Here is a 17,531-nt window from a genome sequence, read left to right as displayed (position 1 = left end):
GTGATCTTCTATGTATGCGGGCACCACAATTACCATAAAAGACCCGGGCACCACAAGGTACTAGGTACAGTGTATTTATATAGGTATTTATTTATAAGTTTCAGCACTTTCAGCTCGCTCAAGATTTTTACATTTTATGACCTGGAACCTGCTCTAATTGATCAAATCAATTCAAACTTAGGGAATAGGGTTGTTTTAGGATCTAGAATTGACACCCGCAGTTTGAAGGGTCAAAGTTGGAAATTACAGAAAAGTCATTTTTTTAGTGGAGCATAAAATGGGCGCCAAATGGACGAAATAAGTCCAAAATCATACCATTGGTCAGTACTTCCATTGTAATCAACATATTCAAATTTCAGCTTCCTAAGTCATCCCCACCCCATTTGAGGTGGGAATAACCACATTTGACCCCAATTGTTGACCCCCTCACCCCTAAAACTGATCTAGGGGGTCTAAATTTTCAGCATACAATGGTGGGGTGCCTCATGAGTGATTATTGTAGGTTTCAACCTGCCAACTCTATTTGACCTCTCTCCAGGGCAGGGTCAAAAAAGTGGATTTTCAGTCTATTTTACGTGTTTTTCAATTTTTCAGACAGCCTGTAGCCCCTCCAAATTGACCTAGAGGGTCCAAATTTTCACAGTACATTGGGAGGATGTATCCGAAGTGTCTTTTGCAGGTTTCAACCTTCCAACCCTATTTGACCTCTCTCCAAGGTCAAAAAAGTGGATTTTTTTGCTATTTTACAGTTACACAGTTTCCAATTTTTTAGACAGCCTGTAGCCTCTCCAAATTGACCTAGAGGGTCCAAATTTTCACAGTACATTGGGAGGATGTATCCGAAGTGCCAGGCGAAGCACAGGAGCGAAGCGAGGGTGCAAGTACATAGTTCAAGAGCCCTTGTTTCTGGCACAAAAATTTGACTCTTACGTAGCGGCAGACTGCTACGACTTTTTTTTTTATTGGCGATTCCGACTTACTTTTTCACAAGAAATCAAATGGTGCTATCAGATTTCGCCTATCACATCAACTTCTTGTTTTAAAAATTATTTGAACATGAATACCTACTCAAAAACTCACATTTTTGGGAAATCATAAAACAAAAGTTTTTGTTTGTTTTCGATTTTTAAAAAAAATGTCAATTTAAAAAAAAAATCTCGATGGAAAAATTATTTTATTGTTGTTACCTATGTAAAATTTCATGGCGAATCCGAATTTCTCGATATTTTTTTGCGGGGTAGACTGTAACGTTGTGTAAATTTGGCTGTTCACCACAAGGTCCCTTTTCTAAATCACAGATATCGGGCGATGATGGACGAATTTTGTCAAAATTTCCCATCCAACCTATGCGCAAGACAACACTGCACCCAAAAATCGAAAAAAAATTTAAAAAATCAAAGTGATTCGATGTTTTCTCTCACCTGAAAAATTGAAATATCACCACAAGGGCCCTTATCACAAAACGTCTCTCATATACACGGATAATGTAATAAGAGTAAGATCTGGAAACATGTCGGAAGCAAAGAAGATAGGAAGAGGAGTCAGACAGGGATGCCCAATGTCATGTAGTCTGTTCAACATCTACTTCAATGACATGATTAAAGATGGCTGAAAACAAAGCCAAAAGGGCTAGACATCAAGGACATATGAGAAGTCAATTTTTCTACTCTCTAACTTTGGTCGGAGAAAGGAAAAGGAAAATGATCTGGCCTGAGCGAAGCGAAGACGAAAACTAAAATAGCGTAGTTTTAGGTAATTCTTTGATTTCCCCTTGCTCACACAATGTCTTCCAAACTTTTCTAAATTTCTCAACTTTTTCCAACACTCCCAATTTTCCTCCAAATGCCCAACTTCGCCTGAATTTTTCTATCTGAGGGGGACCCTCCCCCCTACACCACTCGTTGGGAACGCCTCTGCAAATTTCATTGGCCTATTTTCTAATATAATGCCAAACGTCGCGAACATGGCCACAAATTGACAGAATTAACAGGACTAGATCGATTGATTCGAGTAGGTACATAAAAAATAATGCCAAATTCAACTTCAAAGATATCTTTCAAAACTTACACTTCCTTCAAAATTCACTATACAATTTGGAAAACTCTTCCCTCGTAAACTCGCGCAATTTTTCCCATTCAAAACTTGTCCCTCGAACCACCCCACTGTTAAAGTATTCATCACGATATCTATCAGATTTTCGCTCATTTCAATAGATAGTACGTAAACGTATATTTACATTACACAATGCGAAATGATGGATGGGCATTATTCGACCGACATACTATATACGAGTAGGAGCGTATAATTATGTAAATGTTGGCGCGAAAATGCGTCATTCTCGTCGTATGTATAATCAAAGTACAACGTGGAGGAGTCGAAAAAAAAATCGTTTGAAATTCATTCCATGGCACAAATGCATTTGGCGACAAATTGGTCTATAATGACGATTATTTTCACACAACATTTGTACCGTATAACAACTTGCCCCATAAAAGGTCTATAGCATCGCTATATAGTCTATTTGTTGCGAACTAGTGAAATTTAAGGGCTAGCTTACAAAAAGGATATTATTGCTGGAAAGTTGGGCGGTGATGGCCTGCCATTCCAACGTTTAATCGTACAATTAATACATACGTACGTATAACCTAAGCGGTGAAATTATTGCCCAAGTACCTATTATATAGCCACCGAATGAATACGCAGAGCCGTAGGAATAGAATATCAGCCCCTGGTGGACTAAAGTCGTTAAAAATTTAATTCGAGTTTAGTTGTGTTTTCATTAAATATTCTGTACCTATATACGAATGAATATTCTAAGTGATAAAATTTTAAACAACGTGTTATGGTCAAGGTTGCGAACCGACTGGGTTGGTGTAATTTTTTCATATTATCGGCCAGGTGAGGAGGAGGAGGAGGAGATGGAGGGATATTCGAAACGAATGTCTTTGTGGCTCACCATAATATGTACTTAATATCGTGTAATACTCCAAATGAGATTGTAGACGCAAACCGCAAGGTCGTTTAATATTTATATGTTTTTGGGTGCACAGACTATTCTTGTACGTCTTTGTGGGCTTGTTTCTTTAGAAAATCTCACCATGTAGCATTCCGTCTGCAAACAAAGAGTCGAGCCAAAGACGAGGAAAAAAGTAAACGAATTTCCCTAGAGCTGTTCGTAGAGGTACAGAGTATATACGACAAATAGAGAGAGATGGAAAAGGAGGGTGAGCTAGGGAGGTACACCTACACGTTAGAGTAAACTAAATGACAATTCTTTCTCGTATAAGTGTACGTATCGCGACTTTATTAAAGCTCTAAATAATGAAACGAGAAACGAAAAAAATTACTCGAGCAATAAAAAGCTGGCGAGTATTTCGACGCTGCGATGAAATTCTCCGGCTTATTTGCTTCGTGCAACGTAAACTGTGAAATTTTTAGTCAGCTAAGAATGCTCAGACGTGAAATACGAGCCGAGGTATTTAAAAATTCAAAGTCGGCCTACTTCCCCTGGCTCGGCTGGGCTGCCTTTCGGGCCAGCTCTAAAAAGTTATATACTCTGTTGTGTGTACCACCGCATGTCGAGAAAAGCAAACTTATCATCAGCGTGTTTGGTGCGGTTTTACACGAAACGTTGCGGTTTAAAATACCCCCCCCCCCCCACCACCAAATACACCGAATATCAAATTAACGACGACGATAGTAACCGAGCTCGACGAAATAAAACAGCTTTTACGATACCCTACGTCATAATTATGTATAAGCTCCCCAAAGTTCGCCGAGGAGGGGGAAAACCTCGCATGGTATCGCGAAATTATTTTTACCTCGCTAGTTGCCTATAGCCTACCTATCAAATGGAGAGAAAAATGGCCTTTGATTTGGAGTGAATTACGATATATAATGGACGGGTTCGCGTCAACGATGATGGAAAAAAACGAACACGTAAACAAAATATAAAATAGGTTTATCGTCGTTGATTTGCGAATTGTTTTCGAATTTCGAATACACAATTAGGCGCATTTATATTGGACTGGTGCGTATAGAAAGATAAATGAAATACGTACGTCATTCCTACGTTTCGGTATTTTTTTCTTCGATCCTTTTTTTTTTCTATTTATTATTAATTTATATGGAGAAATTTTCGAAGTACTTTTTTTTTGGCGTGATGATTGCTCATCCTTTTCGTTTCCTCCTGCGATGTTTTGCTGTCAACGAATCTAGACTGCGGGATATTGTGCCCTCGGGTGCCATTATCATAGCGTATTTATTTATTTTTTTTCGAATGGGTTCGTTTTACAAGGTGTCCCAGTGAGTGTTTGTTGTGTTTTGAATTGAGATTTAATAAGGTACGAGAATTATGTTGGTTGATTTTTTTTCAAACTTTTAATGAAGTTCAGGCTGATTCAGATTCGGTTTCTGGTTTTAATTTTCAGCCTTCTATATCGATATATGTACATATGTATGAGAGACTAATTTGAAATTGTGGTAGTTTGATTTCCTCCTGGCGCAGAACTCCTGTCGCCATTTCAATCGTGTTATTGAACAGATGATTGGATTTTTGGAACGTCTTGTTGATCTGGGTACATTACTCTCGAAGTTGTTTCGAACGAGGTGTTGTATAGTTTTAGTAAACTTTAAAATTGGAAATTTGGTTTGTAAAATGTCAAGTATATTATTTTGGTTTTAGGTTGACAGCCATTCCAGTTCACGTCCTAATGTTTTGGTTTAATCCAGCTCACAGAAGAGGACGAGTTCAACTACACCTTGAGACACCCTTTCCGATTTTGAAACGCAGTGGTAAGTTGAATTTTTTCGTACTTTTAGGTTTCATTTTGAGTCATGTTAGGTATGTCAATTTTGTTTTTCAGTTTCTGGGTTGTGTACATTAATTTTGGGGTGGTATTGGCCTTGCCACTTTAAAGAATGGATTGAACTATAATCAATCAATTCGGGAGGTGAAAAATAGGATGCAAACCAACTTCAGATTTCGAGGTCATCTCGGTAACATTTCGATTTTTTTCACATTTTTGGCTCAAATTTGAATCTTTAAAAATTCACCAAAAATTCAAAAATGGATTTCAGCACTTTTTTGAAATTTTAACATGGTGGTGTATTTTAGTCTTCTCTATCAACTCAATTTTGTCTGGTTCAAAAATGTTTGTACCAGTGGGATCCTTCTATAATCCGAATTGAAGGACGAAGCGAAGGGGGGTCTAGGGGGCAGCCTGCCCCCCTCAATGTTCCGCGAAAGTTGGGAAATTGTGAGAAATACAAAAAAGTTGGGAAAATACAAAAATTCCGACAATAAGTATTTTAGTTTTGGAGTTTTCAAATATTAAAATTTTTTACAACCATCAAAGTTAGAAACTTTCTCAACTTTTGAAGCCAAACCAATTTCTAAATCTATGATTTTCCAACTAAAATTCACATTTTTTTCAAAAATGTTTACCTTTTCACATCAACATTACAACTGTGTTGCTTCTTGAAATTACAAATTTTGAAAATCTCTTACCCTCGCTTCGCTCGGGCCAATTTGTTTTTTTTTAAGCTTCAAAATTTCAAGAAACTATTGATAAATTTAAATTTCTTGAAAAGTTGAGATCAGAGAAACCGAATTTTTTCAATAAATTTGATATTGTTCTATTTTTTGAATTACAATTTTTCCAAAGCTTTTAGCCTTGATTCGCTCGGGCCAATTTGATTCTCTTCTACAAAGTTACAATTTCAAGAAACGTATGATTGAATTTGAAAAATATTGAGATCAGAAAAACTGGACTGACTGGATTCTTTTATTAAAATTGATATTCTACTTTTTCATTTCAAGTCACATATTTTCCAAAACTTTTGCCATTGCTTCACTTGGGCCACCGGACCAATTTAGTTCTTTTTTTCATACTAAGAATTTCACAAAACCATTAATAAAATTAAAAGAGAGTTGAGATAAGAAAAACCGAATTCTTACATTAAAATTGATGTTGTTCTACTTAGCGAACTACAAACCTTTTAAAGCTTTGGGCCTCGCGTTACAATATTTTAAAAAATCTATAATTGAATTTGAAAAATGTTGAGATTGGAAAAACCGAATTCTTTCATTAAAATTGATGTTATTCTTCTTTTCAAATCATAAATTTTCCAAAACTTTTGCCCTCACTTCGCTCGGGCCATTCAAAATGCTGCTTTAAAAAATTTTAATAATATGAAAATTAAACAGAAAAATTCCAGAAATACTCATAATATTCAAAGCTTATACAAAATGCAAATTTTTCATTTCTTTCGGAACAGAACCACTAGCTTTTCAAAATTTTTTAATACCAGAGTGTTAAGAACGTTAAAATTTTGATTATAGTCGACAAAGTTACAATTTTTTGGCTACAAAATGTCGGTGATACAATCCCCTCACTACTTGTAACTTGAATACCCTCTTTTTTCATCCAACTTCAGAATTTTCAGTCGAATAAGTTGGGAATTTTCGGTCAAATTAGTTGGGAATCCTTAGGATCTTTGCCCCCCCCCCAGCAAAACCACTTCGCTACGTCCCGCGTCCCTGTCCGAATTTGTGGGGTCTAATTTCACTTAGGCCTCTTGTACAAGATCTTTTCCTTAGTTTTTGATAATTTAAAAAAATTTTAAAACGTTTTCAAGCATTTTCGTCATTTTCAAAATGTTTTCAGAACGTTTTGCAAGAAAATTGACAGATTTTGTTAACATTTGGATTTCAATAATTGACTCACATTTTTCAGCAAGTTTTCGTTTCCCTCGACATTTTTATTTGTAAAATCAGAGAAATTTCGTCAAAAATCGCATCTCGACCTTCCAGATCAAGTTTGGGACCCCTTCCCCCTCCCCCTCCCCCTTTCTCTTCAAAACTACTCTAAAGCCAGCCGGTTGGTTCCCCATAATTTATTTTAGAATGAAATTGTCGAATTTTGCGATAAAATTTGCCCGAGAATCTGTTTAATTGTACTAATTTTTCAGTTGCTCGTTTTCGCATCGAATACCAAGCTTTTAATTAATTTGGAAAACTGAAACTTTAAAAGTTTTATTATTCGGTGAAAAGTAACCAGATCACCGTATAAGAATTGTACAATTTAGAATTAAAACCCTCGCTCTCTTTGAAAATAAATTCGCATACCAGCCCATTTCCTTTACTTTCCTCAAAAGCATAAAATACTCACACCAATCCAGTGTACCTATTTTTGTAAAAATATTTCAACTTTTCTTTATCACAATTCCAGTCACATTTAAACGTTCTACCCCTTACCCCACTCCCAGTGTATCTCTTGATCTTTGAAAGGACTGATGTTTTGAAACATTCAAATGCTCAGAACAATTTTAGTTTGATATTACACGATTTTATTTAATGATAGAAATTCTTCAAATTGAAATTACATTATTATTTTCGGAATGAAAACAGGGATTAGGAATGTAATCGTATTCTTGCTTTTCAATCACAAAACTATCAAAAAAAATTTCGAAATTATTGCTTCTTTAAATTCCGACATGAGCATCTCCTCACATGAATTTTTCATTTCAACATTTGGATATATATCCAAATGTTGAAATAAAAAATTAAATCCATTGCTTGATGGGACACCCTGTATATGAAATAACGTCAGCAGATACGAGTAGATACCTGTACTTAACACACCATGATTGGGTACTGAATAGAGAAATTCGCGAAAAACTTTATTTTTAAACAAAATTTATAAGTAAACAAACTACCCTGGAAATAAATTAAACGAACTTTCAAAAAAGTAAATATTTTTTTTTCGAGTTGAAAAAATTACTTGATTTTATAACAACGTTGAATTAATGATTTATTATTCTTTATTCTATTTTATATACTACCATAACCATATTTCCAGGAAAAAAAGAATTATATTAACGAAACCGAAAATTTCCCGCCAAAAATGCCAACCTAATAAAACTGAGAAGTTATATCTAGTCAAAAATTTCAAACTCTTGCGAAGAGCGCCGTAGTAGGTGTAATCTTTGAGATACGAGTAAAAATAAATAACACGTGTTTATACTGTAATTTTGAAAAGCCAAAGTAAAAGTATCTTGAAAATAAGTAAACGAATTGTTATCAACATTTCACTGATCATTAATCTCTGGAATATGAAGCATGAAATTTTATTTCAACAAATATTTACTGTAGACTTTATGAGACGAATCCTTTCTTTTTTTCATGGGGGATTAATCTTAGACAGGAGAGTTAGAAGAGGTGAGGAAACAGGAGGGATTGTTTGGGGTATTTCTGAATTCCCTCATCGTGGTGCATGAGATTTTCCAAAATTAATTTCCAACAACAATATTTTAGTATAAGGTACGAGTAGATCTGCTTAGTGCTTATACTTTGTAGTTCTACAGTTCAATGTACAGTTTACAGTGGTTGTGGTCTTTGTCACTCGTTTCTTCTTCTTTACAATTTTCCTAACTTGGTGTTACTTGAAATTGATTAGTGCTGTATTTATTTTTTTGATTGATTTTTATTTTCATTTAAAAACATTGAACCTTTCAGATACTGAAATGTAGTTTAACGCCTTCGTTCATTTTCATTGATCGATCGACTATTTTTACTCGTAGTTTGCGATGCATAACAACCGAGTGTTTTCTGTTTACCTACAGTTCATCATTCTCTATCCAGAGATACTATTTCTGCAGCCATTCTCAGGTCAGGCAGATGTTCAGGAAAGTTTTACAAGTCCAATTTGATTTGATTTCTCAAAAAAGGGATTGCTTCTCTCATAAGGGGGGAGGGGAGGAATCTGGCCTCGAAAATGAATTCAACGTTAATAAAAAAAAACCCATTGTCAAAATTTCCATACGATTCGCCTCCTCAATTCGAAGATTCTGTATTATGTTTTTAAAAAAGATAGACAGGGTAGACAGGGTATTTACGGCAAACTGGTTATGCAATTTTATTAACGCCTGTGTTGCTCATCCAATAAACGTTTAATTCTCTGGTTCGGTCGAAAAAAACTATTTTTCTCAGTTCTGAGGGTGATTTCCAACTAATTCAAGGTCACCGAATTCAATTCCATCATCACTCTGATGAAAAATTTCAATTTTCTGGAAAACTACGAAGCAAGGTTCACAATTACCTAGACGTAAATGTAATTTTTGAATAATTATGATTATTTTGCCTGATTTTCAAATAATAAATTGATGTAAAATTAATCGAATTTATTTTCCATTCAAAACGTAGGTACAGTTTGAAAAACAAGCGCAAATTTTATAATTCGAAAACTTTTCTGAAATTAAATTATTTCCAAGTTCGTCGTTTTTTCATCCTACCTTTTCCCTCGAATTTAATTTCTCATTCTTCTTCATCGCTTTAAAATTCCAACGTGAAATAATAAACTGGTATTTTTATATCAATAAGGGTACCTTTAACAGTAACGATAATTTTTTGCATCCTTTTCTCCTCCTCGCCTTCTTAAAATAAAAGCAGACAATTGTAAAGAGAAGAAAAATACGACGAAAAATAACATTAAAAAAAGCACGTATGCCTTGATGAAGCTTCAAAACACCCACACGTATCAATTTCCACTCTGTTGTTCCTTTTTGAGCACGTGAACGAAGAAGGTAGGTAGGTAGAAATACGCAAAACCAGAAAAAAAATACTCGTCTGTTTTATAAATTAAATTTCCGCGCAAATGTATAGAAATATTTTTAAGGGCGTATTTCGTATAATTCGACTTGAAAAGTGTACACTTTATTTAGATAGGTATATTGCTTTTAGAGTAATTTCAGCCTATTTTCAACTTCTTCCCCTTTCTTTTCGTTCAAAGGATCGTCCTCAGCATCGCTTGTCCAACGTATAGATAGGTAAATATGCGTATAAAATTAAGCTTCTCTTATCAGTTATTTGTTGGAAAATCGCGTACTCGAAACGGATTATTTTTTGTAATTTACCGAGTATTATGAAGTGTGTATGAGGAGCTTTTACGTTCATGTCAAGTGTAATTATTCGCGAGGATGAGATTAATAATGTAGGTCATCGTATTGCTATATTCATGTATTTGCTTTTCTCTCAAATGACACATACGTTATGCTGGAGATGGTTTTATCGTTTCGTTCATTTTCGTTGTCGAGTCGAAGCTTTCTAATTATACGAGTTTCCTTTGGTATTGTACAGCTACCTATATGATTACGTCGAATAATTACACAGCGAATGCAATTTGTGGAAAAAAATTAAAAATTGCGCGTCATTTCCGCCATTTTTGATTATTATTTCAAAAAAGATGAGCTCGGTGGTTAAATTAGAGAACGATGTGCGACGATGTAGCTTTTATGAAAAAGGATCTTTTGTAAAGGTATTATTTACATAATATACTTTGAAAAATACTGACTTTATTAAAAGCACGATTTATATTTCACCTTCATCGTTCGTCGCATCATCGTCGTCTGTTTAGTAAAAACATCTGCTCGATATAAAATAGTCGAATTGTTATACGAATTAAATTTGGTGAGAAGAAAAAAAAATGTAAATCTTGTTCGAGGAAAATACCTACTTATTTTAAACGTATTTGGAAGCGATAGTATCAGAATACGATTTCACTTCCTCGAGGAAAGAATTACCTACGTTTTAAAGTTGACCCTTGGGAAGGTGGATAAAAATGGCGATTGATTGAGATCCAATTCTGGCATATCTACGAAATGCGCGAATAATGCTACGACGATACTCGTACCTGCGATGCTTATCGCATTTTTTCGTCTTTTTTGACACGTTAAAGCTACCCTAATTGTATTCACACTTTTCTATAAGCGTTTTAAATTACGAAAAGTTTACAACTTTTGTATAAGTGCTCGTCTTTGGAAACTTTTATCAAGGATTTACTTCACTTTTTTGTAAGTATTTTATGATTTCAACGGAGAGGTGTAATTGGACAAAAAAAAAAAGAGAAACGTTTTTGAATTTACTTCCGGGGTTTCTTTCACTACTCCGTGATGGATTTCGGCTCGGAGGTTATAGATTCGAGACTCGAGAGCTTTGTGTGTGAACTGTGAGTAAAATAATATCGAATGGGGTTTCTTTTTTTTTTTTTGAAATGTATAATTTTTTAGAAACTTACCAGAAGAGCTTTTCTTCAGTGGAACTGCGTTAATTTCGATGAATAGTAGAACTATACAAATGCACCATGTGTATGGTGTGGAATCCATGCTCGACTGTTTTCTATTGTTCTGTAACAAAAAAATAATAACGGGTGAATATTATTTTAATGAATGAAGAGCTGTTATTGAACTCGTATAAATTATTCGCGGTTGAAGGAAAGAAAAAAATGAATTGTATACGATTTTGTGAGGTTTTTTTCAAAAGGTCGTTGTTTTGAAGTGTGAGAGAGTAGAGAGGTGGCGTGAACATGAATCTAAACAAAGTGGAGTTTTCTGAAAGTTTCACTTTCAGCAATGAAAGTTTCGAGTGAGAAAATGGAAAATAGGAACCAGAGTGGGTAATGTCCAACGTTCTTGAATGATGGAGACTGTGGCAAAAAATCGTAACCTTGAAATTATCTAAAAAAAAAAAGTTTTAAACATTTCAAATTTTCAAATGTTTTAAAAAAATTTTTCAACTTTTTCGACTTCATTTTTGTCGAGTGCAGAGTTCCCAAAATATGTAGTAGATACCAAAATTATAATTTTTCCAAACTTAGGCACAAGTTTTCAAAAAATTAAAATATTTTAAATAATGAAAATTTTTCAAGAATTCATATTATACCTATCTAAATAAAGTAAAAAGGTTTCACAAATTGAGTGAAATTGAATATTTTTCCAATTGAAATCATCATCTTCCAAAAATTAAAAATTTTCGAGAAATTACATTTTTTCAAAAATTGGAAATTATCCGAAAATTGAATATCATCCAAAAATTGAACATTTTCCAAATAGGTATTGAAAATTTTCCAAAAATTAAAAATTTTCCAACAGCTGAAAATCATTTAAAAATTGAAAATTATCCAAAAATTAAATATTATCCTGTAAAGAGGAATGTAGCCCCAAGTGCGAAATACCTCATAGGTGCATTGGTCCATCTTTCACCCTACTTCAAGGAAGTGAACCATTTACCTAGAGCTATCACAAGGCTTGTAAGTACTGGCAAATGACCGCCTCAATACCTACCTACTCTTTGGTAATGAACTATCAATTTTATAATGAATATAAATGCATAATAATAAAAGATGAACCTCGGTCGATTGTATTTCACCAGATTTATTGAAGCACTTACAATAGAAATATAATCTTTGTGTGGTTACTTAATACTATGTATTTATAATAAATAGGAATGAATACAAAGTACCTATTCTAGATAATGTGCAGAATGCACAACCCAGGGATGAAGGGCATGGTCAACAAATAGGGCAGGTTCATCATCCATGGCTCTACTTGGAGCTTTTGAATAAGGATGATAGTATATGTAACACCTGAGCCACCTTGAACTTTGTGTATTTGAATCCCAATTATATTTACGCAACAGATCACAAGTGAATAGTTCATGTTACATAAATATGATGTCCACAAAGACAAGGCTCCACAAGTCCACACCTCAACTTGTCTTATCTTATCTTCTCAGATGGGAAGCCTTGACATAGACCTATCTTGGTGAATGGGTGAAATACCCATGCTGGCCATGCTACACATGGTGAGTCTGTGAATGACTGAAGTGTGGCTTTGAGCTCTCACAACACATTGCTCATGAGAGAACTGATCCACCAGATGGCGCTTCAACGTAATTAATCCGCCAGAATGCGCTCTTACGTTACTAAAATGAGATGCAGCTGAATACAGAACAATTTTGTCTCACCTAAGTGATGGAAAATGCCGCAATTCCTCCCGTTACAATCCAAAAATCAAGATTTTTTGAAAAATTCAACATTTTGCTAAAATTGAAAATAATCCAAAAATTGAAAATTATCCAAAATCAAACATTATCCAAAAATTGAAAATTGTCTCAAAAATTAAAAATTCAACAATTTGCATGTGATGAGCAGGATAGCAGGAATGCCCTCACCACTGGGTAATTATTCTCATAATTTCCCTGTAACTTCTATACTTATATGTTTCTCTAGCAGAGGTCTGCACTTTTCTCCATATACTGGAAGTAGGGTAATGTGGTAAACCCCTTCAAAGCTTGTATGTACAATCATAGGGTCCCCTTAATATCATACGATTGTAATCTGTTCTCACCAGACAATCTTTAAGCACAAAGTTAGGATCTCAATCCATAACTGATTCATTCTTCAGTGAATTGTTCGTGAGGAGTATTAATTCATAAAGGGAATCATTCATTGAACGGATTGATTTATTATTTGAATGAACCATTCGCGAACGAATTGATCGATTCTTCGATTTATGAATCAATTCGTTCGCGAATAATTCGACAACAATTATTCAATTCCTTCGCAAATGATTCACCAAAAATTAAGTAAATGAAAAGATTCGTTCGCGAACGATTCGCTAAAAGTTATTTAATTCGTTCGCGAATGATACGCCAAGATTATTCAATTCGTTCGCGAATGATTCACCAAAAATTATTCAATTCGTTCGCGAATGATTCGCCAACTATCATACGAATAAATTTGTTCGCGAATGAGTCACCAAAAATGATTCAATTCGTTCGCGAATGATTCACCAAAAATTATTCAATTCGTTCGCGAATGATTCGCCAACTATTATACGAATAAATTTGTCCGCGAATGACTCACCAAAAATGATTCAATTCGTTCGCGAATGATTCACCAAAAATTATTCAATTCGTTCGCGAGCGAGTCACTTGTACAAATCAATTCGTTCGCGAATGATTCGCCAACTATTGTTCAATTCGTTCGCGAATGACTCACCAAAAATTATTCATTTCGTTCGCGAATGATTCATCAAAAATTATCCAATTTGTTCGCGAATGATTCACTAAGAATTACTCAATTTCTTCGTGAATGATTCACCAAAAATTAGGTAAATGAATCGATACGTTCACGAACGAGTTACTTATATGAATCAATTCGTTCCTGAATGATTCACCAAATATTATTCAATTTTTTGTTCTCGAATGATTCACCTGAAAATCAATCAATTTGGTTCAATCGCCAATCGGTTGTGAATGATTTGATGTGATTCGATTCACATCGCTTGAAAATAGATCAATTCCTACACAATTATAGTTTCACAAAAACCGTATCAATCGTAAAAAGCAAAATCTTCTCTTTAGATTCAAGTAGAATTTTTTAAAGTATTTTTTGGGGATTATTTTCAATTCATTTGAACCCTTTTCCTCCTTTTTTCCGGCCTTAATGACCATCAAAGAGATGGAACTATACGAACAAAATGTTTTAAACGCAAAAAAAAAAACGGAAGTACACATAGGAAAGTTACCAACATTAAGGGAAGTTTAGAGTCGCGAATCTTTGTGCTTCGAGTGAACGTACAGAGTTTAAAATTTGTTAATATTGCTTGGTCGAAAGTTACGCTCAGCTCAAAGGTAACTAGGTAATTCGATTGCCTAGTTCGATATAAAGTCAATGTAGCATTACGATGACGCGATATTCACTCGATAAAATTTTCTATATATTGTTGGTGGCTTTTTGGAAAGTAAATTAAATTTCAAGTCATCTCGAGAGAATTGCCTCAGCTTTTATGGCCAATTTAAATTTAATTAAAAGCTGACGGAGATGACCAATTTGACGTGCTCGTACGATAGGTACACTTCAAACCCCTCGTTGCCCATGTGTAGGTAAAATTATACAGGATATTTTGTCTTTTTACATCGTGTAGGTTGGAAAATATGGATAAAATCTTGGTAAATTTGGCTTCCTAGATTTCAAAACATTGTGAAATATTTTCTACCAACGACTCGTGCGCCTGTTCGCAGTGTTATCATTTCTGTTTTGACACGTAAAATTCTAAAACAAACACTATAAATATAGTTTATTATTACGTTGATACTACAAAGACACCGAGCAGGTAGAGGTACCTACTCGTAGGTAGAAAACAGTGGAAAAAATTCGATTATATGGTGACAAAAGTGCTGGCCAACTATATCGAGCAGTTTTCATCAACGGAGCTGTCAAGTGTCAAGCTTTTTAAAAAGCAAATCCTATAAGCCGTTGTTGAAATTACGCCCTATTACTCGTACGTGTGCTGCGTAGATAGATATACTATTTATGTGTATGTGTGAAAAACCTGGCCCTGGCTAGCTTTTGTTTCGTTTTCTCTAAAGGTCATGGGCAGATTACGTTGCGTTAAGAAAGCCTCAGGTATTTCAAATGGTCAACGTACCTTTGTAGGTACACCTAAGCGTTGGGTAATTTGTCGTATCGAGGTTTTAGTGTACTTTTGTACGTGCTTCATCTTGATACCTCGTACTTTGTTCGTCTCGAAATGCGGTAGCCGAGTTTTGAAATTTTTACGTTTAATCTGATAACATTTTTTTTTTGTTAGCAAAAAAAATACTTGAAAAAATCCTCGAAATTTTTTATAAAAAGAATCAAACGTAGGCATAGGAATTATGTACCTTTTGTTTAACCACAAATACAAAATACGTATTTCGAAACATTCGATAGGTATATTTTAGTAGGGTTGTTAAATATTAAAAAATTCGCTCTGAAAAATTGATTGAAGCACGTTTATACGAAGAAAAGAGAATTAACAGCGTTCAGGTCCCTATTCGAATAAAACAATAAATAAATAATTGATGCGAAGGACGTGATAAAAATCCATCGAAAAAGTTTCACAGACGGAGGTGAAAATTGAAGGGGTAGTTTTTTATTCTGCATGACTTTGACCTTATCTAAACCTCGAATGTGTGTTGGTAGATTACGATTTTGAAAAAACAAATACATATTATATTGACGCACGTTTGTGACTCTCTTGACCCTTCCCTTTCGCCACAAGATAATCTTTTAGGGAAAATATCCGCAGTCATTATTAATTTCATTCCAATTAAGGAGCAGCTTCTCTTGATGAGAATTTTCCCCAACTTTGTTATTGTTTATTTCTGTGGTAAAAACAAGACGTAAAAAATCTTTGACAGAGATTTTTTCCAAATTGAAGGTCTCTGCGCAGGTGAATAGATAAATTTTCAAATACAGTGGTAAAAGTTTGTTTCGACTTTCGAACTTTTGTGTAAAAAGTTAACGTCTGGTTTTTCGTCGATTTCGATTTATAACTTATGGAAAAGCGTGCATATATACGAAGAGCTTAAATCTTCTTGACTTTCGTCCATTATTACCTATATGCTATCGTGTCGATTTAAAGTTCGCTGCTGGATAAAGTTTTGTGATCATTTTGAGTAATGATTTGGCGTGTATGGCGAAGTTTGTGAATTTTTGAATTCGAATTTGTATTTCGAGGATATCAAAGTGTTAAGCTTGAGAGTGTAACAGTGATAGCGAGAAGGACTGCTAGAAGAAGGAATTATGATAATTTTCTCCTAAGGTGGTTTTCTGAGAAATATTCCATTGAAAAGGAACATTTTCCAAATAAATACCTGGCTAGCTCTAGAATAGGCAATCCTTTCTACTTCAATGTACACAGTGAGAAGTTACTATACCTACTATAAATAAAGAAAGCCTTCTCATACCAATTACTTATGGTTTTTATTTACAGATGTTAGTGTAAAACAAGCAATTGAGCAGATTATACCAACTAATTACAAGTAAACTTATAATTAATCTGTTCGTGAGATAGGTACTGAATACAAAACTACCTATCTTCTAACTCTTTCGAGTAGGTGCCTTAAAATACACATGGGTATAGCCCAAGACATTTACAAATAAGCGAGTATCATAGGAAAGAATACGATGTAGTTGCATTCTTTCTATATCAAATGCTGAGGTGATTAACAAATCATCACCTAGCATTTGTTACAATGGGTTAATATAAAAAGCAAGGTAAGCAATGCACAAGTGCAAGATTTGTGACATATAAAATAGCAAGCACTCAGATGACATTTATGACGTCATCTCAATAATTACTAAAAGGGCACTATGTAAGGGCGAACGCAACCCCGGTAAAAGAATTAAACAGTTACCTGAGATAAGTAAGTACGCATTGTCAATGTACAAGTTACCTGCCTCTCCTGTGCTGACCCCAAATATTAGTCGCATCGGCAGGACGCGTCGAAGACCCATTTTTGTAGAGACAAAGGCTCAAGTGTCCGGAGTAACTTGGCCAGTGACTAAGAAAGTACCGCGAACTTACGTAGGATTTAACGAAGTAAGCGTTATAAAAAGAAATCAAAAGAACTATCCATAGATAGGTATATTGCGAATCGCAAGCTATATCAGCCTTGTACACATTTACTGAGAGCGGCATTGATCTGGAGAGCTCGAGTGTCGTGGACCAAGTGATTTTTCTAGCATCACGATCCCAGCAGCAAGGCTCGGATCGCGTGTACATTACGTAGCTTATGGCTCCTCCCACAGGATTTATTACCATAAGCCAAACTCATGAAAAGATTACAGTAGGGTCAGGCACGTTGAACCACCGGGCAGGTTGAACCAGAGGCCATAACTTTTTTCCTATTGTGTGTAAAAATG

At 34.8% G+C, this 17,531-nt stretch overlaps 1 protein-coding gene across 2 annotated transcripts in view; it reads right to left on the bottom strand.

Moving 5' to 3' along the window:
* Positions 1-17,531, bottom strand: part of LOC135849167 (uncharacterized) — a 108,998-nt gene that overhangs the window by 44,590 nt on the left and 46,877 nt on the right. For both annotated transcript variants that reach the window (XM_065369442.1, XM_065369441.1), the window contains exon 2: positions 11,076-11,184. In XM_065369442.1, coding sequence (XP_065225514.1) covers positions 11,076-11,163 — 88 coding nt within the window. In that variant the 5' untranslated portion in view covers positions 11,164-11,184. The remainder of the gene's footprint in view (positions 1-11,075; positions 11,185-17,531) is intronic.

Source organism: Planococcus citri, chromosome 5 (genome assembly GCF_950023065.1).
Source record: "Planococcus citri chromosome 5, ihPlaCitr1.1, whole genome shotgun sequence".
Lineage (NCBI taxonomy): Eukaryota > Metazoa > Arthropoda > Insecta > Hemiptera > Pseudococcidae > Planococcus > Planococcus citri.
Note: the sequence above shows the minus strand (reverse complement) of the source record. Positions and strands in the feature narration are given on the sequence as shown.